This window comes from Armigeres subalbatus, chromosome 1, assembly GCF_024139115.2.
Source record: "Armigeres subalbatus isolate Guangzhou_Male chromosome 1, GZ_Asu_2, whole genome shotgun sequence".
NCBI lineage: Eukaryota > Metazoa > Arthropoda > Insecta > Diptera > Culicidae > Armigeres > Armigeres subalbatus.
In genome coordinates this window covers 27,475,907-27,496,991 of record NC_085139.1, presented here as the reverse complement: position 1 = coordinate 27,496,991, position 21,085 = coordinate 27,475,907, and the positions used below count along the sequence as shown (strand labels likewise).

Below are 21,085 nucleotides of genomic sequence, written 5' to 3'. Positions count from 1 at the left end.
GCGAAATTCAATTTAACACGTAAAAGAATAACATCAATATCAATAATGAGCATTTTTGTTTTCTTTATAGCTTAACTTACAAAAGTCAAATCGCTTCGCAACAACAACTGACTTTCAGTTTAGAAAGTGTTCTATGAAGTTGACGCATTGATTATATTCAATTAGTTTCTGGGCCACCTCACGGAACGGTCGTTCACATAAGTAGTGATTCCCATGGTAATTTATATACTAACTTCAAATGAGGCGTGCACATTCAAATTACATCCAAATTAGCTAGAAAATTAGGAAGTTTATTAAAATGGTAAATACAATCGTTTGAGCATAGGGGAGCAAAAAAGACAAAATTTGAATCACTCTATTGTATATATCACAAACAACCATGGTTCCGTAAAATGTTATACACGCCTGAGCCTTGCAAATAAACGAACTTGAAAAAAAACGCACGATTCGGGAGAAGTACTTTTCAAAATGTATGCTGGACACATTCATGAAGATGTTCGTTACGCTGAGCAGCATGTCTTGCCACGGGGTTGGGTCAAATTAATCAAAAGTTATTTAGAATCTTTCTCATTTTTAGAATTAAACTGAAATTAAACTTCATAGTGACATTTCAATAATTACCAAATAACCCTGCTCGCAGAGCAAAATTACTTTTGACAGATATCGAATCATTTTCCATCGATGTCTTATTGGAATTGCCATTCTTATGACCGGGTGATTTTGCAATTTTCGAACTGTCAATTTTAAGTTTAATTATCCAAAAGCGACAGACTCTAAATCCCTTTCCAGCTAGCTCAAATGGTGCCTTTAAAAGGCAATAAATGTATCTCTACCCTCGGTAGAGTTTAAATGACTGGTGCACAATACAAACCAAGCCAGTTTACTTCAACCAATCTCAACCACACTGTACTTAGCTGATATCAGCAATCTCCAGATTTCCAAACTGGGCTTGCTTCGAAAACAGAAACGGTAGTCCGCAGCAAGCAATCCTTCCGATTCTCTGAGTATTCGCTGCAACTACACTCGATCCTAACAGCCCAGCAGCGACGGCGAAGCAACACCAAAGCACTTTATTCTTTCCTCAATGGGTCGCCGCCCGTCCGGTCAACCACTCTAACTGAAGGATGGCGTCTCTATGCTAACGAAACAATGTATGGACCAAATAGATGCTCCAGTCTTTGTTCCGGCAATTGTACTTTGCTGCATGTTGAATACCTACATATTCGCTTGGCTGCAGATGCTCATCTCAAAAATTACTTATTACAGCGACTTACTAAATTTATGCCCTTAGAATCCTTAAGAATAGCGTTAAAAAAATCTACGAAACCTAAAATAAAAAATAAATTACATATTCAAATGCTTTTTAAAGCATTTCAAAAAATCTCTGTAACCGCATTCCTCTGCAGATATCTTTAATCTCCCACTGAACTTGACATTCTGATTTTGATGTAATAACGACTTTTGAAGGCACCGCCAATCCACTTGAAGCTTATCAATTTAAACCACTTCAAATGATTTGTTACCCACTTAATGTTTTTGACCACTATGTTGGGTTGGAAACCGATTACTATCCTCGCATCGGAAGCGTAAATGGCTGTCATCAATTACCATTATCAAAACAAAGTCATAAAATTCCGTTACCTACGGTTCTATTGTAAGTATTCATTGCTTCTCTAGGCCACTTCTACTGTCAATAACTGGCGCACTCTCATTTAACCGAGCCTGGATTTCCGGTAAGCTTAACCCTTTGGTTTCCACCACGAACACGTAGGTAAACACAAATGCCATGGCACAGCAAATAGCGAAGATCCAGAACAGCCAATGTGATCCAATCGCCTCATCCACCGATGAGAAGTAGAACAGAACGAAGAACGATGTCAGCCAACAAATAGATGATACCACAGAAGAAGCCAACGACTTGATGTTCGGGGCGAACATCTCTCCCAAAAGCACCCAAGCTATTGGGCCAAAACCGGTACAGAACATAACGCAGAAAACTACAAGCGAAGTAACTGGAAGGAACGCCAAGCTTTCGGTAGCCGGCGATTTCGAATCGTCCAAATAGAAGTACGCTCCCAAAGCAGCAAGTGAGCAGCACATCCCAATCGCTGAAGCCAGCAACGTTGGCCTTCGACCAACTCTATCCACGATCAACGCCGTCACCACGCTGGAAACAACCTGGCAGACTCCGATGATAATGGCATTCAGATCCGCCGATAGACTACTTTTTGTTTTTTCGAAAATAGTTTGCGCGAAAAATTGCACCGGATTGATACCGGACAGCTGCTGGAATACCACCACACCAGTGCAGATAGTCAACGCCCGCAAGTTGGCGTGATTGGTGAACAAATCCTTGAATGAGCCACGATTTCGCATCGACTCCTCCACTGAGAATTTTATTGTATCGAACTCACCTTTAAGGTCGTCAATAGGCTCTCCGCGGATATATGATAGGGAACGTTCCGCAGCCAGATAGTTTCCCCTAGAAACGTAGAAGTGCGGTGTCTCCGGCATAAGGATGAATGCAAGGATGAAAACGATAGGTAGTGCCATCTGGATCCACTGAAAGGCGACGTAACTAACGTACGGCCCAATGCCGTAGTCGAAGAGTAGTCCCAGGGTTATGAAGGTTTGGACGAGCGACCCAAGGGCACCCCTTCTGTTATCGGTGGCCATTTCCGCAACGTATAACGGTGTGATGGTGATGGCGAAACCAATTCCACAGCCCTGGACGAAACGACCGACGAGGATCTGTGCCACGGTAGTCGCCGTGAGGAAGAGCACGTAGGATACCAGAAAGAATGCGGCACTACCCAACAAGGCTGGCTTACGGCCGAACCGGTATGCGACCAGACCGGCGAATGAGGGACCTGTATGGGAATATTTATATTGAAATTGTGGCATTACGGGCGGCAAATAAGAATGTAACGTACCAGCCAGGGATCCGAGAGTAAGAATCGAACCAATCCATGACAGTTCCGATGATGTCGGTATGGCGGAAAGAGGCGATTCGGCAAGGATTTTCAGCTTTGGTTCTACGGGGGATGTCCACGCCATGCTAGCGCCCATACAGGCGATGGCAAGGTTTGCTGTAAGAAATTGAATGGTTCAATGTTATTTAAAACTATCATTAGTTTGGAAGGCTTATTCGCCGTGAAGCGTTACAGAGCCAGAATCATGTTTTTCATTACATATTTTATGATTCGTATACACTAATGTTAGTTTTGGGGTTAGGGAATACAATTATTATACAGTAGGTCGAGGTTAGGGAATAGACAGTAAGAAAGGAAGGGAATACAGGGAATTCCCTTGAGTCCTAATGACATTCCACTAAAAAGCTCAAAATAATTTTCTTATCTGTAACGAGACAAACATTTGTTGGGAGACAGCAACGAGAGGAAGACATAAGAATGGGGTGGGCTTAGCGGTAGACATCAAGAAGAAGACAACATCAAGAAGAAGGCAGCTTTCAAGAAGGGACATGTATTCGAGATCAAGTTCCGCCAACACTTCCCTAATATGCTTTGGATTCTTACTTCGGACCCAGTTAGTTAGCGCAGACCTGGCGCCACGATACTCCTCGCATGCCCACACAACATGGTCAATGTCCTGATAATCTGCGCCGCAAACACAGAGATTGCCCCACTCGATAAAAATGTGCATTTAAATAGTAGTGATTGAACCCTATCAAAGCGATGGTGTGCCGCTCAAAGCGCACTAGCCTAGTCCTGGTGTTGGGTGGGACTTTAAACAAATTTGACCCGACTGATCGAACGTCTGTTCACCAAGGAGGTGCGGCTCCAACAGCATCTTTTCTGGCATCCAGCGGCTGAGTATGAACTGCTATTCCCCGGAAGCTATACCTAAGATGGCAGCCCCATCCCGGTGGATAGGGAACATTGGGTCAACAACCTGCTGTTCCCGAAACATCAATTTGTTCGAGATTACGGACTGATTTTTCGGCGACGACTCTTAGCGCGAAACAACGGACATGAATAGGAACATGGAACGTTTTAACCTTAGCCCAGCAGGATAAATTGGCACAACTTGCCAATGAGGCATGCCGCATGAAGCTTGAGATTCTTGTACTGAGTGAAGTTCGTTGGCTAACTTTGGAGAACACAGAACTTCGTCGGGACAAGTTCTGTTATACTCTGGTTTACGAGGTGAACACGCTCTCCGGCATCGCGGAGTTGGCTTCTAACTAAGGGTTCAGGTACACTTTGCGCTTATGAAGTGGGAACCTATAAGTGAAAGGATAATGGTTGCTAGATTTAGAACACGGTTCCGAAACTTTCTACAGTCAACTCAATGCCGTCGTAGATGGAATTCCGAAGGGTGATATCAATATCTGTTTGGGCGACTTCAATGCGAAGATCGGATCTGACAACTCGAACCAGAGCATTATGGGACGCCATGAGCGCATGAGCGCATTATGGGACGCCATGGTCTCGGAGAAATGAGCGAAAACGGAGAGCTGTTCGCAGAATTTTGTGGTAATAACGACATGGTGATCGGGGGATCGCTCTTCCCTCATCGACCGGTTCACAAGGTCACGTGGGTCTCCCGTGACGGCTTTACAGAAAATCAAATCGACCACATCTGCATAGCATAGCATAGCATATGTGATTGTACAAATCGTGGGTGGCTATACAATGCTCAATCCCCGCCTAACTCTTCAAAAGGACCCAAGCAACATTTCTTTCATGAATCAATTTGAATAGCGCAATCAACAGAACAATATGAAAGCTATTGATTGCAGTATTAAAACTAATTCATCAAAAAATGCTACACTTAGGTCCCTTTGAAAAACCAAGCGAGAATTGAACAATCTACTGTATATTGTCGCAAATTGGTACTTGGGATTAGTACCTTTTCCTATACAGTAGCAGTTGTATACCTGGCCACGTCCTTACAATCACGGAAGGAAGAGAAGGAATGTTAGTTCAACATCTACTAGTGAAGATGCAGGGAACCCATACTACCTTCATAGATGTCTCGGGAAGGAAAATTTGTGTTAGTGGGTAAGGTGAATAATAGGGAGCTCTATTCGACAATATAGAGCGTTTGTCAATAACAGTATATGCTGAAAAAATAATAAAATATATTCATCAATTTACTTACGAACCGTCCAAAGGAGGACAAAGTAACCTGGATTTTACAAATGTTTCGCATTATATACAAAACACGCACACTTATTCACCGAACATTATAATCAGCTTGAGCTTGAGCTTGATTGACTGCTCGTAGTTGCTACTCCATTATGACCAGATCAGCTGTTCTTGCACAGGGAACCAACAGATGTTTGCTTGGGACTAGCACACATCTTCAATGTACAAGTACTGGTGATCTCATTTGTTAGGTCATACTGGCGCCTGCCACGTCAGAATGCAAGTCAATGTAGGGAAGGGGAGGAAATGATGATGCAATCACTCGCCCACTGCAAGCCGAATATACCTCTGCACTTGCCACGAGTTCATGCGGAATTTGTTGGAATTTCTGGGTTAGGTTGGAGAGGCAGAGGTTCGTCTTGGTTAACGAGCTGCCAATGTGATAGATAGGAGAAGGTAACTGATGGAATTTCTAATTGAATGTAGGAAACGAGCTCTATAGTTCATTTCCAATTCTAGCAGATTACTGTTAGAATACTCAAGATGAAGGTATAGGAATAAAAATGGAAACGGTATGAAAGTCCATTTCCAGTTCTAGCGATTGCTAGAACATGAGAAATATAGAGGAAGATACAAAGTAGGAGAATGGAACGGACCTGGGATTGAACCCACGACCTCCTGCGTATGAGGCAGAAGCAGTAGCCATATGACTACCAAGCCCGCAATTCACCGAACATTATAATCAGAACCAAAAACTCGGATTTTACGAATGCTCTAAATCCTACCTGAAACACGTCCGATCACGCACCAAATGTTTACTCACTCGGCCGCGCGAACTATCTGCAAAACACAAAATTTCGGCAAATCACGCGATCGTTCTGCTGTCCGAAACAAGAGCCAACACGCACTGAACTCATCAAATCGACCACATCTGCATCAGCCAAAAATGGAAACGGAGCCTTCTTGATGTACGGAATAAACGTAGTGCTGATATCGCGTCTGATCATCGCCTCCTCATCGGCGAAATACGCCAGCGTATTGCGCGGATTCGTCGACAGGAGGAGAGTGTTGGACGACGGTTCAACAAACGCCGACTGGAAGATGCCACGGTGAAACGGTCCTTCGTTGAAGAACTGGAGACGCGTGCTGCAGATATTCCGGAACGTGGCAGCGTGGAGACCAATGGACCACCATCAAGAATGCCTTCATCGCCACCAGCGAGAACAATCTGGGTGAACTGCACACCCAGATAAAATAATGGATCACCGATGAGACCTGGAGGAAGATACAGGAGCGAAGAGTAGCCAAAGCCGCGATAGAGCGATCAAAAACCAGAGGAGCCAAAGTCTTAGTCCTTCAACGATACTCGGCTCTTTAGAAGGAAGTAACACGTTCATGTTGACGGGACAAGCGATCGTGGGCAGACTCTCTGGCCGACGAAGGAGAGAGAGCCGCAGCAACCGGGGACATTCGCCTCCTCTACGATATCTCACAACGCTTAAGCTGGGCGAAGATGAATACAACGATGCCTCTGAAAGACTGGAATGATCAGTTATTGACCGACCCAACTGACCAGCAGAAACGCTGGTTCGAGCACTTCGAACAACTTTTTCAAGTGCCAGTCAGGCCACCAGCATGATCGGCATGATCTGCCTAGGATCCGACGTATAACACGCGTCCATACCGAAGCCCCATCACTGCTATAGATTCAAACAGCCATCCAAAGCATGAAATCGAATAAAGCCCCAGGGGTCGATCGCATATCAGCCGAGATGCTCAAAGCTGACCCCATGACATCCGCTCAACTACTGCATCATTTTTTTTTTTGTAATATCTGGGACAACGCAACTTCCTCGGTCGACTGGATGCAAGGTATCTTAGTGAAGGTGCCCAAAACGGGTCATCTGACTGTATGCGATAACTGGCGAGGCATTATGTTGCTGTGTATCGTTCTCAAAGTTCTACGCAAAATTAACCTAGCCCGGATTCAGGGGAAGATCGAGGCGACTCTCCGGCGGCAGCAGACCGGATTTCGTGCCGGAAGATCCTGTGTGGATCATATTGTCGCTCCGTCCTTTTATTTCATTGACTACATTCATTGACTGTATTCATTGACTACAAAAAAAAAACTTTCGACCATCTCAATCACGAGAATATGTGGGGCACCCTGAGACGCAAGGAGGTTCCTGAGAAAATCATCGACCTCGTCGAGGCACAGTACGAAGCCTTCTCGTGTAGAGTTCTGCACAATGGGGTCTTGTCCGACCCTATCTGGGTCGTAGTTGGTGTGAGGCAAGGATGTATTCTATCACCGTTACTGTTCCTCATCGTAATCGACGAGATTTTGGTAGATGCGATTGACCGTTAACCATACCGCGGGCTGTTATGGCAGCCTATAACCATGGAACACCTAAACGAATTGGCTGATGACGTTGCACTCCTCGCTCAACGTCGCTCTGATATGCAGAGTAAGCTCAACAACCTTGCCGAGTGCTCCTCTTTGACAGATTTAGTCATCAACGTTAAAAAAACAAAATCGTTGGATGTAAACACGGTAACCCCTTCCAATTTCACAGTAGCCGGGCAACGAGTGGAGAATGTTGAAAGCTTCCAATAGCTTGGTAGCCAAATGGTGTCAGACGGCGGTACCAAGATCGTCATAGGCGCACGGATCAAGAAAGCAAGGGCTGCCTTTGCGAGTTTAAGAAATATCTGGAAAAACAGACAGATAAGTGAACGCACAAAAATACGAATTTTCAACTCTAACGTGAAATCTGTGCTGTTATACGCTAGCGGAACATGGTGTATATCAGTGGAGAACACCCAGCGGCTGAAGGTGTTCATCAACAGATGCCTGCAGTATATAATTCGGGCATGGTGGGCTCACAACTGGATCTCAAACAACGAGCTCCATCGTCGTTGTAACCAGAGGCCAATAGCAACAGAAATTCGGGATCGGAAGTGGGGATGGGTCGGCCACTCTCTACGTAGGGGCGGAAACGAAATCTGTAAACAAGCATTAGACTGGAACTCAGCGGGACATCGCAGCAGAGGCAGACCCAGAGGCTCATGGCGGCGAAGCCTCAATAAAGAAATAAAAGAAGTCGACCGAAATCTAACCTGGCAACAGGTTAAAGCGATAGCCGGGCAACGCTCAGGATGGAGATCTTTCAAGTCGGCCCTTTGCACCACTTGAGGTGTACAGGATCCATAAGTAAGTACGTGCCAACTGTGTAAGACAACTCTGGTGCGAGATTAATTCTCTTCGTTTCAGTTTCTTGTCTATTTCGACCTTTTGTCCCGTGTGTGTGTATGTGTTGTTCTTTTTGATCTTTGTTTTTTAACCTTTTGTTTCGTTCGACGTTTTGTCCCTTTCGACCTTTTGTCCTTTTCGACCATTTGTCCCTTCAACCATTTGTCTATCGACCTTTTGTCCTTTCGACCTTTTGTCTTTCGACGTTTTGTCTTTCGACGTTTTGTCTTTCGACATTTTTTCCCTTTCGACCTTTTGTCCTTTTCGACCTTTTGTCCCTTCAACCTTTTGTCTATCGACCTTTTGTCCTTTCGACCTTTTGTCTTTCGACGTGTTGTCTTTCGAACTTTTCATAGATTCTCATTCAACGGTTCTATTTTTCACGGTTTTGGTCAGGAGTCGAGGTTTGAATATAAAAAGGACCATTGACGACTCTGATCACTTCCCTGACTTATGGATTACCCCAGGTGAACATGTGTAGGAGGATATTTTAGTTTTAACAGTCCTAGTAAGGCCGATACAAATATTTAAAATCTATTTTGTCTCCCTCCCCCTCGGATTTTTTTGCCAAAAAATAATATTTTGAGGGGGCAACAAAATAAAATTCGGACAATTTTGAGGATTTCCAAAACATTCTTTAACAAATCCGAGGAGTTTTTTTTATTTTTTTCATTTTAATATTTATTTTTTATTATCCCCCCCCCCCTTGACCTTTCGGAGACCAGTAGGACAAAAAGTCAATTAAATATTTGTAACGGCCTAATTTGCTGTGTTTTTTTCTCATTACAGCTCAAAGGCCCTACAATCCATTTCTATCGAATCTATACCGCCGTTGGACGAAGAAACTCAGGTTTATATTTTTTTGTCTGTAAAAAAAGTCGTCTACTTGGTTTGGCGCTAAATTTGATACCGTCTACGGGGGTGTCATTGGGCCAAAATGTGGTATGCTCCAAGTAAATGTTACAAAGCTCTAGTAGTTAATATTGGAATCAAGTTGTAATTAGTTAGGTACAAACTTGAACAATAAATTTACCACTGTGTGGGGAAAAAATCTGAAGGGTTATGTACAAGACACGACCGCCCAACGTAAACTACGTAGAACAGTCTGGTGCATTGAGGAATGTAGTCATATTTTAAGATAATTCATTCGATTACTTATGTCACTGGCTTAGAAAATTACCATGACTTAAATTATAAAAAAATGTTGGATACCGTAGTCAGGGGTGACGTCCGAGCCCTCACCGACAGTCTGGAGGTCGGATAACAAAATCGTTCAAAAAGATCACTTATAATTCAGTTTTATTGTTCTCAGATACATTAAATCTATTCTACAAGCATTCTATGTAGTTGAAACAGTGACCCATTCTCACCCCCATTTGACCCGTTGTATCCCCGACGACGGTACGATAACTTAAAATTTTAACATTAAAACCCCAAGTGGTAATAATGCTTTTCGCAATTCCAACTGTTGCATTCGACTTAGAGTAAAATTAGTAGGGATTCAGTTTCATTCCAAATTTTTGACCACTATTCTAGTTTGTTTGTAGTAATATATAGGTGGATATAGTGGAGTATGTTTATTAAATAATAGGGACACGGCAGGTATTTTCATCTGTTCGTCATAGTCTCGAAAACCAATAAAAGAGACGCTTTTTTTGTAAAACTCATACGTACCAAATCGTAAGCTTTCGTTGGTTTTAACCCCTACGACGATGGACGGAAATACCTGCCGTGTCCCTACTATTCTGAAATAAAAATAACTCACTAGCGTTCCATGGTTATGATATCCCAAGCAGCACACGTTGAGCCAATCTTGTTGCAGTAACCATATTGTGAGAGAATTCGGGCATATATAAGTTACTGTGATCGATGTGCAATATGTTTGTTGCTGAGGGTGTATACTGGTGAGTGCGTGTACCACGATTTAGCGATTTTACGACAGACAGAAGAATCTCTGCCCTGGCTACGGACAAACAGGTGCCTCTGTCCAATGGTAGTCAGAGCATCGAGTCATCACTGGTGGAAGAATACGAGCCTTGGACCTTTGGCAGAATCTCCGCCTTCTGTTATTTGGAGTGACCAGGAATAGTTGGCAGAAAAGGGATAGTCTTATTGTTGAGTCCGACAAAGAAGCGCGAGTCGATAAAATCCGGTTGCGCCAACTAGAAATCAACAAATACTAGCCTTACTAGCACTAGTACTATATTAGTTTTGACTCAAATTCCGAACATGACTCATATTCCGAACATTAGCTTTTAAAAGCCCATTTTAACTTTATTCGTGTAATTTTCTCCACAGGAGTTTGAATTCGTTTGTTATCTTGATCCTCAGTGCGGAAAACCAATGACAGTTTTAGTTTTAGGGCGCTAAAACGTCAGTGTTCGGAATATGAGTCATATTCGGGATTTGAGTCAGAACGGTACATAAAACCAAGCCATTCGGTTGAGATGCGCCAGAGTAGTAAACGCTGCGGACGGGAATAGGGTATTTGTGCTATTTTATTACAATCTAACTCCCACTATCTGGCAGTGGCATTATGGATAACATATTCGTGCAACCATATTATTAATATAATTGCAAGAATCTTAGATCCGGGAGCTAGAAAGTAATAGTTCTATTGTAACCTATAGCCCGTTTCAATAAAGTATGCGTTCCGAAGCTATAGCCGTACACAATAAGCCCCGCATGATTGTACCCACAGAGTATGTGAAGTGCATTCAAACTTCCTGAATTAAAATTGAAATCTTTTGATTTTGGCGCATATTTAATAATAAACATATAATTAACAATTTGCAGTTTATCATAAAATGGCTTACCATTTTCCTAAGTTATCTTTGAATCGAACATGTTTGTTCATCTGCATTGCGATTATCGCATTATGACATTGCATTGCCGTTGCTAACAATCGATCATCCTATCCTTGCACAAACATGCGCTTGTATGTATATCGCCGACTGCGGTCACTGCTCTGGCCCTACTTTTTGTGGCAAACTGGTGCGAAGCACCGCACAAAAAGAAGAGCCCAAAAACCAACTACACTGAACGATGGCCGAATGAGACTCACGTTGCGAACGGGAAAAAGAGATGCTGCCAAATTGGTCCAATACCCTACTTTAACGTTGATAATCAAATGTTTCAATATAACTGGAAAATTGGTGGAGAGTTTCCGAGTCGATTGATATATAAATCTCAAAAATCCATCGAAAGATGAATGCGCTATTAACGTTCAAAATCTTACATGATTTCGTGACGGTCTCGGATTTGGAAATTTTCATTTGTCACCCTGTATCAGAGTCTTCCCCTTAGACGTAGTTTACGTCAAAATAATAAATGAGAGTAATTCTTCAAAGTTATATGTTGTTTAAAATTGGCCCATTCTCACCCCTCACAGGGGGTGACATTGGGCCACATACAATAAAGTTCAGCGGTGACGGTGCAACGCTTCAATCGTTCAATAAAAATAATTGCCTACATTACGGCTTTTACCAACTATGTATGGCAAATCAACCAAGGGCTTGGCCCAATCTCACCCCTTTTTAGCATCCATTGCTCGTTGCTACGAAAAAGCAAGACCGCTAAATAAATATTCATAAAATTCTATAAAACAACAGACAGATTATCGTAACATGATCACCAGGTATCCATCGATATAAAATCCAGTTATGTAATAGATTTGTGGGGCATTACTGACACTATTTTAATACGGGTTCATTCGATCAATAGTTTTACATTCAAATTCCAAGCATTATGGTACGAGCACAATTAATCCTTGGAATTTGTTTTGTGATTTCCTAGACGTGAATTTTAATATAATTTCGAACCGTTTGAAGTTTTCATCAAAATTCGTAACAGTTTCTGAGATATTAGAAGTTGAAACATTTTTCGTTTTTGGCCCAATCTTACCCTCTAGGCCCAATGTCGTCCCGAACGACGGTACATTCACTTCTACAGATTTCCATTTTCGGGTTTGCCGAAGGTCATGGAAAAGGTCTGAGTCATCAATAATGGTGCATCTCACATCTATGGTTGGCTTCCTGGCCCAAAACCACGAAGAATGTGCCATCAAATCACTGGATTTAGCCCTGAAACTGAAATGTACTCTTTTGCGTGTTTCTCTAAAATACGAAAGTCATGAAAATGGTCAACATCGTCTATGGCAACTTTCTTGTTCATGATTGGCAGTAGACTTGCGAGAAAAGGCGTAGGATTGCCAATCCGAAGATGACGAGTTCGATTCTCCGTCCGGTGTAGAATGTTTTCGGGTGGAAAACATTCTCGACTACCTGGACATGTATGCATTGTACATACCACACAAGATACATACTCATGCAATGGCGGGCATAGAAAAGCTTTCAATTAATAACTAAGGAAATGCTTATAGAATAATAAATTAAAGAAGCAGGTTAAGCTGATATTGACATTTAAACTGAAAAAATCCCTTCTGTAATCCTTCGATCCTGGAAGTGGTTGGAGTGGTCAATGGTCCATTTTTATTCATACTTCTATTCCTGATCGAAAACCATGAAAACATGCAGTCGAATGACTTCTTTTGACGTTAAAACTTATATGTCCCCTTCTATAGGTTCCCCTGGAGCAATCAGTTAGTCCCGAAAGCAGTCAGAATCGTCAATGGACCATTTTGTATCCATACCTCGCTTCTTGGTCGAAAACCATGGGAAAAAGCGGTCTAGTTTTGGCGCAAATACTGAAGTGCCTTCTTCTACAGGTATCCCTGGGGCAATCCGTAGATCCCGGAAGCGGTCGAAACCGTCTGCTTAGTGATGACCCTTTGGACTACATCCCTGGAAATACTTTACGTTCGTATCATCTGTCTCTAGTCAGTTATCCACAAAACACCTCATACCATGATACGCAGCATCACGATAGAACGGAGAATATCTACGCTAATGGTTCGTCATCGGCTGTTATCAACTTATGTGATATGGAGAGCTGGGAGAGTTGAGGTGTCGGAGTTCAACCGAACTGATGGTAGCGAGAGCGGATTCGAACATTATCGGCAGATTAACAAATCCGTAGTTAGTGTTGTCCAGGTCACCGACTAGAACGGGTTAGCTACCGAGTGTAGAAATAAGTTTCAATTGTTCAGAGATAAGTTCAATATGTTAGTCTGAGAATAAACTTTTGTCCGTGTAATGAATGTCCAGTTTGTCCGCGAATATATACAGTTTGAAACAGTTAAACCGTGTTTAGTGTATCAAGGGAATAAGAAAAGGACCAAATAAGACGTGTAGAAGCTACAAGCTGAATGGAGCGCCTGTTTCCACCATTGCGAGGCGATGTTCGGTTGGCTGCATGAACATAGCAGAAGCTATTGAGCAATCGGAGGTAAAAAGGGCAGAACCGTTCACCGTCAATGGTCTATTTTATACTCAGACTCCGCTTCCTGATCGAAAACCAGCCGTCAAATGACTATCTTTGGTGCTAAAACTGAAATGCCCCCTTCTACAGGTTACTCGGGGGCACCCCAGCGATTCAGGATCTGTCTTTTTGGTTATTTTTTCATTCTTGACGCATCTGAAGACTTGGTATCATAATGGAAGATCGGCCAAAAAGCTTGATTCAAATGAATTTGTGGCCTGGTCCCTTTCAAAACTATCCATCGGCACCGATTCTAAACAAATGGCCATATCTCACTTGATTCTGGTCCGATTTCGAATTTCAACATATGGTACTGAATTCGTCCTCTGACAGGTGAAGACGTTCCACTAAAAGAGCCAAATATATTTGTATTTCTTGTACAAAAAGCGCGTAGATAGTCAAGCACATTTCTTGCCATCTATTCTTAACCGATTTGCTTGTTTGTTGCTACAAGTTGCATTCAAATGGCAATCCTGTCTTACCATTTCCCATTGAGAATTGGCCGGATCGTACCAAAATACTATTTTTTCACAATACACCAGAAAGTCACCGATACCGCCAGATTGATTATTCAGGGTATTTTCCAAATATTTCCAGCTACACCACTGCAAATAAAATGAAACATAAATTTTTCGTGATTTAATTACAGATTTTTTTTCTGGTGATTCGATTATCTGGAGTTGAAAAAATCGATACTCCAGATAATCGAGTCCGACCAATAATGTAAACTCCTTCAAATCGGCGTGGCATGGGAAATTGGGGGTCTCCAGTAGCCTTGCGAGCCAATCCTGAGATAACAAGTTCGAATCTCGGTCCGGTCTAGGATGTTTTCGGGTTTAAAACTTTCTCGACACCCTCGGCATAGTGTATCCTTGTACTTGCCAAACAAGATACATACTCATGCAACCGTGGACATAATAGAGCTTAAGTATCTTGGCTGTGCATATGCACAGCATATGTTTCAAAATGGACAAATTGATATGAAATTTGCGAAAAAGAATCCACGTGTCTTGGAGGGACTCGAACCCTCAACCTCCTACACTCTAGATAGGCGTGAAACCCCCTACACAACAAGACCACTTGAAGGGTCCACGATCCTCTCGTTTAATAAACAATGTGCACTCGCTTGACTGTGGATATACAACAGTAAAGCACCAGTGAAGATTGGACAAATCAAGCATCCATGCAAAAAAGAGCTAACCGCGGTGGAGGATGGTACTCGGATTTTCATATCAATTTGTCCATTTCGAAACATGTGCTGTGCATATGCACAGCCAAGATATTTAACAAAAAAATGGTTTTCGTACGGCCGAGTTGCCGAATAATATGCAATTGATTATAAAAAAGCTTTCAACAAAGCAGCAACGGAGGAAATGCAAATAGAATACTTAATTGAAAAAGCATATCAAGTTCCAATTGGAATGTAGAGCCATTGAACAGTGGAGCGCCGGTGCAAAATTATTAGTGGCGGCGTGATTCTGAAAACTGACAGCGGCAGCGCACACCTCTACTGCCGAGCAGAAAATTCAGCCATAGGAATCTATCCATCTCTGAAGACGGATATTCTATATCTCGATATCTCTCTCTATGTCGATAGTTTACTCAGTCCCTTCAGTCTGCATACATTTGAGCTTTCTACATCTCGATAACCTCCCTATCTCGATATCTCTCGATCTCGATGGCTTCTGATCATATTTTGTTCAGGATTCACTCTCCTTATATCGATATGGTCAAATCTGTAGGCTACTAGACCATCGTTGGACAATAACAAACACATCAACGACAGTTCGCCGCCGTACCAAACTGACAATCTACAAAACGCTAATTAGACCGGTAGTCCTCTACGGACACGAGACCTGGACGATGCTCGTGGAGGACCAACGCGCACTTGGAGTTTTCGAAAGGAAAGTGCTGCGTACCATCTATGGTGGGGTGCAGATGGCGGACGGTACGTGGAGGAGGCGAATGAACCACGAATTGCATCAGCTGTTGGGAGAACCATCCATCGTTCACACCGCGAAAATCGGACGACTGCGATGGGCCGGGCACGTAGCCAGAATGTCGGACAGTAACCCGGTGAAAATGGTTCTCGACAACGATCCGACGGGCACAAGAAGGCGAGGTGCGCAGCGGGCAAGGTGGATCGATCAGGTGGAAGATGACTTGCGGACCCTCCGTAGACTGCGAGGTTGGCGACGTGTAGCCATGGACCGAGCCGAATGGAGAAGACTCTTATATACCGCACAGGCCACTTCGGCCTTAGTCTGATTAAATAAATAATAATCAACGACAGGAAACGACATTTGTTTTGTTGTCGTTTTTCATAGCAACGAGCTTTTTTGGATCTAGTACCCATTCCAATTTTCCTTCCATTCCTCGATCTCGCCCTATCTCGATGGTCCCTTCAAAATCGAGATGTGGAGAGGCGACTGTAATGCGCTTCTAATCATTGCCAACCGAATCGAAGCAAATATTATTAAAGGATCAATGAATGATATACCGCAGGCTTTATACAACACCACATGCTTTCTGACCCGTTGATTCATTCAACTGTGCAAGTGGTGGAAGCAGCCTGGAGGAAGAAATATTAAGGTAAGCTTTGTATCAACATGCATATCAACCCATATGGACCATGTGAAATCAACAACAGTGAAAGCTCAATTACACAACCACAACATTCCGTTAATCAATTCAAAACGAGCTGATCATGCGTACTGTCATACGAAAGTGCTGTCGAATTGTGTTGCTCAGTGAGGCCTCATGCTATTCAACATATCTAATGATGAACTCTATAGCTTGAAAAATCACTTAAATGAAGAAAAAATCAGCACATGATTATGGCTAAAGCATTCGTGCAATTTTGTGACAACATCTTGGTCTAGCCCAACGCGAACGCCACGAAATGTAATATCGCAAGTCCTTCAAAATGTAGGATCCCAGTTTAACATAATGAACAAATAATAAAAACTAACATAACGCGTATAGAGATCTGCTGGAGCGGTGCCGCAATCATGGTCCACATATCTTCTTCTAACTGAGTGATCATCTCCTTCGTAACACGCCTAGTTTTTACCTTTCTCGTATACAAAGTATACGTAAAGGCTATAGGATCACTCCAAAACCGAACTTTTGATAGAAGGCTCGGAGACCCATAGTGTTATATACCAATCGACTCAGCTCGACGAATTGAGGTGATGTCTGTATGTGTGTGTGTACAAAAATGTGAGACACACTTTTTGGTACTTAACATTATTTGCTTGCAACAAGTTGCAGTCGACGCAGATTGCGGTCTAGTTGTTTCCTATTGAAAATTGGCCCGATCGGTCATTGCGTTCCAAAGTTATTGAAAAAACATTGTTTTTCTGCCAAGGGTCCCCCCTTGGGAATTTTTTTTTGAAAAACGAAAAAAAAATTTTTCAAAAATTGCAGCAATGCATTCAAATGACCGCAAATGGAAAAAGTAAAATCTATCCGCCTAAAGTGGTATTTTGACCTCTCTTATGTGTTTTTCTTTTTTTTTTTTAATGCGCGAGAAAGGCACCACCAACGCTAGGTGGATTGATCTGGTCTTTTTTTTTCAGTAGGATCATTATTCATCTCCCATGATCAATGGGGGATTCCCCAAAATGTTTCTGCAATTCATGGGTCTTTCGTCTTTTTCATCTCCATTCCACCATTGATGGTTCGCAGCACCATAAACCCGTTTGGCCCTCATCAAAATATCATAAATAGGAGCGGCGCGGCATTTAAAATATAGGGAACTTTTTTAAAAGAAGTAATGGGGCCTTCCTTAGCCGTGCGGTAAGATGCACAGCTTCAAAACAAGGCCATGCTGAAGGTGGCTGGGTTCGATTCCCGGTCTGGTGTAGGAAATTTTCGGATTGAAAATTTTCTCGATTTCCCTGGACATAAAAGTATCATTGTGTTAGTCTCATGATATACGATTGCAAAAATAGTAATTGAGCTCAGAAACTTCGCAGTTGATAACTGTGGAAGTGCTTAATGAAGTGCACTGCGAGGCATCAATGTCCCAGTGGGAGATGTTATGAAGTTATTAGCGAAGTTCAAAATTCCATCATGTTTCAACAGTTTTGATTATTTGCAACTGATTTGCTGATACATATTATAAGCATTTGGAACATATTAAGAGGACCATTTAACTCAAACATTGCGATTTGGGAAATTTCAAATACCTACCTATAAAACGTAAAATTATAGTACCTACGCATTTTTAGAACTTGTAGAATTTCGAGAACAGAGCTAAGTTTGTTTTTCCAAAATCTGAAATGTGTTGTTGTATTCAATCCCAGCCTCCCGTATTCGCTATCGAGACAATGCATTATTTAATTCCCATATGCTCTCGTCCAATAGATAGCCTATCACCTCCAGCATCTGCCATCCCCATGGAATAAACCAAGCAAAACTGACAAACGGGAGGCCGAAGTTATCAAAATTCGTCGCATGCTCTGACCTTGCACTCTCTAATCAAATTCGAAAAAAAAAACAGAACAATAAAAATAGACACCATGGAGTAATTAAATGATATGGATTACAAAAATTCCATTCCTGGAATCGACCTTACCGATCAGAGCTGCCATATATTGTCGCTTGCTTCGTAATGCATCTTGCAAATAATGAATCATCTCGCCGTAATCTCACCAGGAATTAGTTGTAACTGTCACTTATCTCACAGATTCACACTTTCCTCCGCAGGGGTTCACTAATTACAAAAACAAGCAAACACTTTACGCCCTCCGGTTAGACAGCGGTGGCACTCATCCGTCACCTAATGAGTTATGGCTTGGATCCGGAGTATCCGGTTTCAGTTACCCAAGGTGTGTGATTCCGGTCGTTAATGTCAAGCGGCTTATAAATATCCACAATTCCGGTGGATATATTATGCAATTAGTGGTAATCCGAAGAGCCGGTATACAATGAATATTCAAACGTTGGTACGCGACGAGTGCCAAACCGCTACTGACTAGCGAGATCATTCGAAAACTATCATCACTTGTGAAAAGAATACCTGACGTCGAATAGCTTCCTCTGGAAGTGCAACAAGAGCAAGGGAGAGGTCCAGTGTTTTTTTTTGGTATATGGAAGTTATCAATCCTCCAAGTACCCACGGGCATTCATTGATAAGATGAACGATGGTGTGCAATAAATGCCGGTCAACAACGTGCTCCGCCGCTTCACCCGCCAAACAGCATCGCGTCGATATCGTCTCTATTGAGAGAGATTGAGAGAACGACGCCACTGCACACGCTAAAATTTATTCACGCGCAGTCGTATTTAGTTGACCCAAAAGGTGTCCGTCTATTCTCTCCAAAATACGTGCCTGTTTTGTTACTCATTTGAAATTTTCAACGTTTTACTTTGACACAGATCGAGCGCGACATGAAACCAGATACAACCCAAATTTATATTTATTACAACTAAAAAAATCAAACAAGTTACCATTTTTCAGTGGGTTTACCTACATCACGACTTGGATTCGAATTGAGTGTCTAAACACCTTCGCTCAACTCATTTAAACGAAAAGAAAATTCAACATGCTCAACCTTTCTCAAGTCAATTTAATTCTGAGAAGATCATCTCACTTTCCTGTCAAAATGTAACTCATACCTGTCTAAACTATAGACACTATAGGTTCCATAGACGAGCTGAGGCGAAGGCGAGTGTAACCCAACGAGCATGACGCCACGATTGCAATCCAAGCAACGGAACGTGAGACGTCAAATTCACGAGGTACATTGTGAAGAAGTGGAAAAACACACTTAATCGAAATTACCCAACCGTTCCTGCGCTCGTCTATGGAACCTATAATGTCTATAGTCTAAACCAAGCATAAGTATATTGGTTAACTCAGTTAAATTCAATTGTCTTGTCGAAGATTTATTGCCTTTCACTTTCTTTTCATTTGAGTGAGAGTTTACATGCTCAATTCGCTCAATTCACGTACCCAATCTTAGCTTAGCATTACTCGTGCAATGCAGTCAGTTGAGGTCTGTTATTTCTTACACTACACTCTGCATTTTTTCACAAACTTTTTAACACTTTTTTAGATGTTACAATGATATGGAAATGCTAATATCATCTTCCAAACTTAGATGCACATTTTCAAAATAGAATTATGTTAATCAACTTTAGCGTGTGTGCAGTTTCTCAATCTCTCAATTCTATGTATTGCATTAGAAACCTTCCTACAACAAATCGATGTGAATATAAAAACATAAATAAAGGCGCTATCCGACTATCTGAACTAGAGACGTGCGCCGCCGCCGATATATTCACAAAGGTGCGGTGCTGCTCAAATTACTGAAATTTCTCACGTTGTTGGCTCAATTTCGCAAAAGTCTACATTAAATATAGGGTAACTGTGCTATTTTGGACCCCTAGAGGAAGTGCATCCCAATATATGCTTATATCTATTGAAATACAGGTTCGATATGGGCAGGAATGACACCATTTCAAAGATGAAAGTCTTATTTCTCGCTTAACTTTTCAAAAGGACCTAAGTAACATTTTTTCATGAATTAATTTGAATAGCGCAATTAACAGAACAACATGAAAGCTTTTGATTGCAGTACTCAAATTAATTTATGAAAAAAATGTTACTTAGGTCCTTTTGAAAAGTTTAGCGAGATTTATGAAATAGAAATTCGAAAAGAGCTTCGGTTATTGATAAATCAGTGAAATTTACACTACTAAAACCCACACATATTAATTGGCAAAAATCCATAGATTTTACTTATGATGCATATCAGTTCACACATAACCTTTCTCCACGCGAACTACTAATAAAATATATATCCAAATAAACTTTATGTGTGGTCTCGAATTAGCAATAATTTAATTTATGTGTGGTTCTATATCGATTATATTAGGGTGGAGCTATTGCAAAAATTTATAACGGCGACACATACAGTCACTCTCAAAATTGAGCGTACACCATGAATTAGATGAATATATTCGAAAATTTTCAAAGGAAATTTAATTATTGGCTCGGTTATTTTTAATGCATTTCAATATTCATCCCTTTCTTCAATGTATGCGTACATAAAATGGTTGAAATTTTTTCTCTAAAGTTCATTTATTCGAAAATGATCTCAAAATACGATGCCGGAGGAATCCATATCTTAAAGCATCTATTTTGCCCAGCAGCATTGAATTGTTAAATAGCATTGTTAATACATCTTACTTGTTCACCATTTTGATTAAAACATGGTTTTATTTCTAAACATTGAATGTTTAAGTAGCGGATGTTTATTATTATAAATATAATCATGAAAAAACAATATTAAAATCCATTAATCGTGTTTATAATAAGAAATTTTATAGA

At 41.6% G+C, this 21,085-nt stretch overlaps 1 protein-coding gene across 1 annotated transcript; it reads right to left on the bottom strand.

Annotated features, from left to right (window-relative positions):
• Positions 1-1,632: 1,632 nt before the first annotated feature.
• On the bottom strand, positions 1,633-18,756 carry LOC134223063 (facilitated trehalose transporter Tret1-like). The gene is made up of 3 exons (XM_062702201.1): positions 18,326-18,756; positions 2,934-3,089; positions 1,633-2,870 (listed from the first exon to the last, which is right to left on the bottom strand). The coding sequence occupies exons 1-3, from the start codon at positions 18,384-18,386 to the stop codon at positions 1,663-1,665; spliced, it is 1,425 nt and encodes a 474-aa protein (XP_062558185.1). The 5' UTR covers positions 18,387-18,756; the 3' UTR covers positions 1,633-1,662.
• Positions 18,757-21,085: the final 2,329 nt, after the last annotated feature.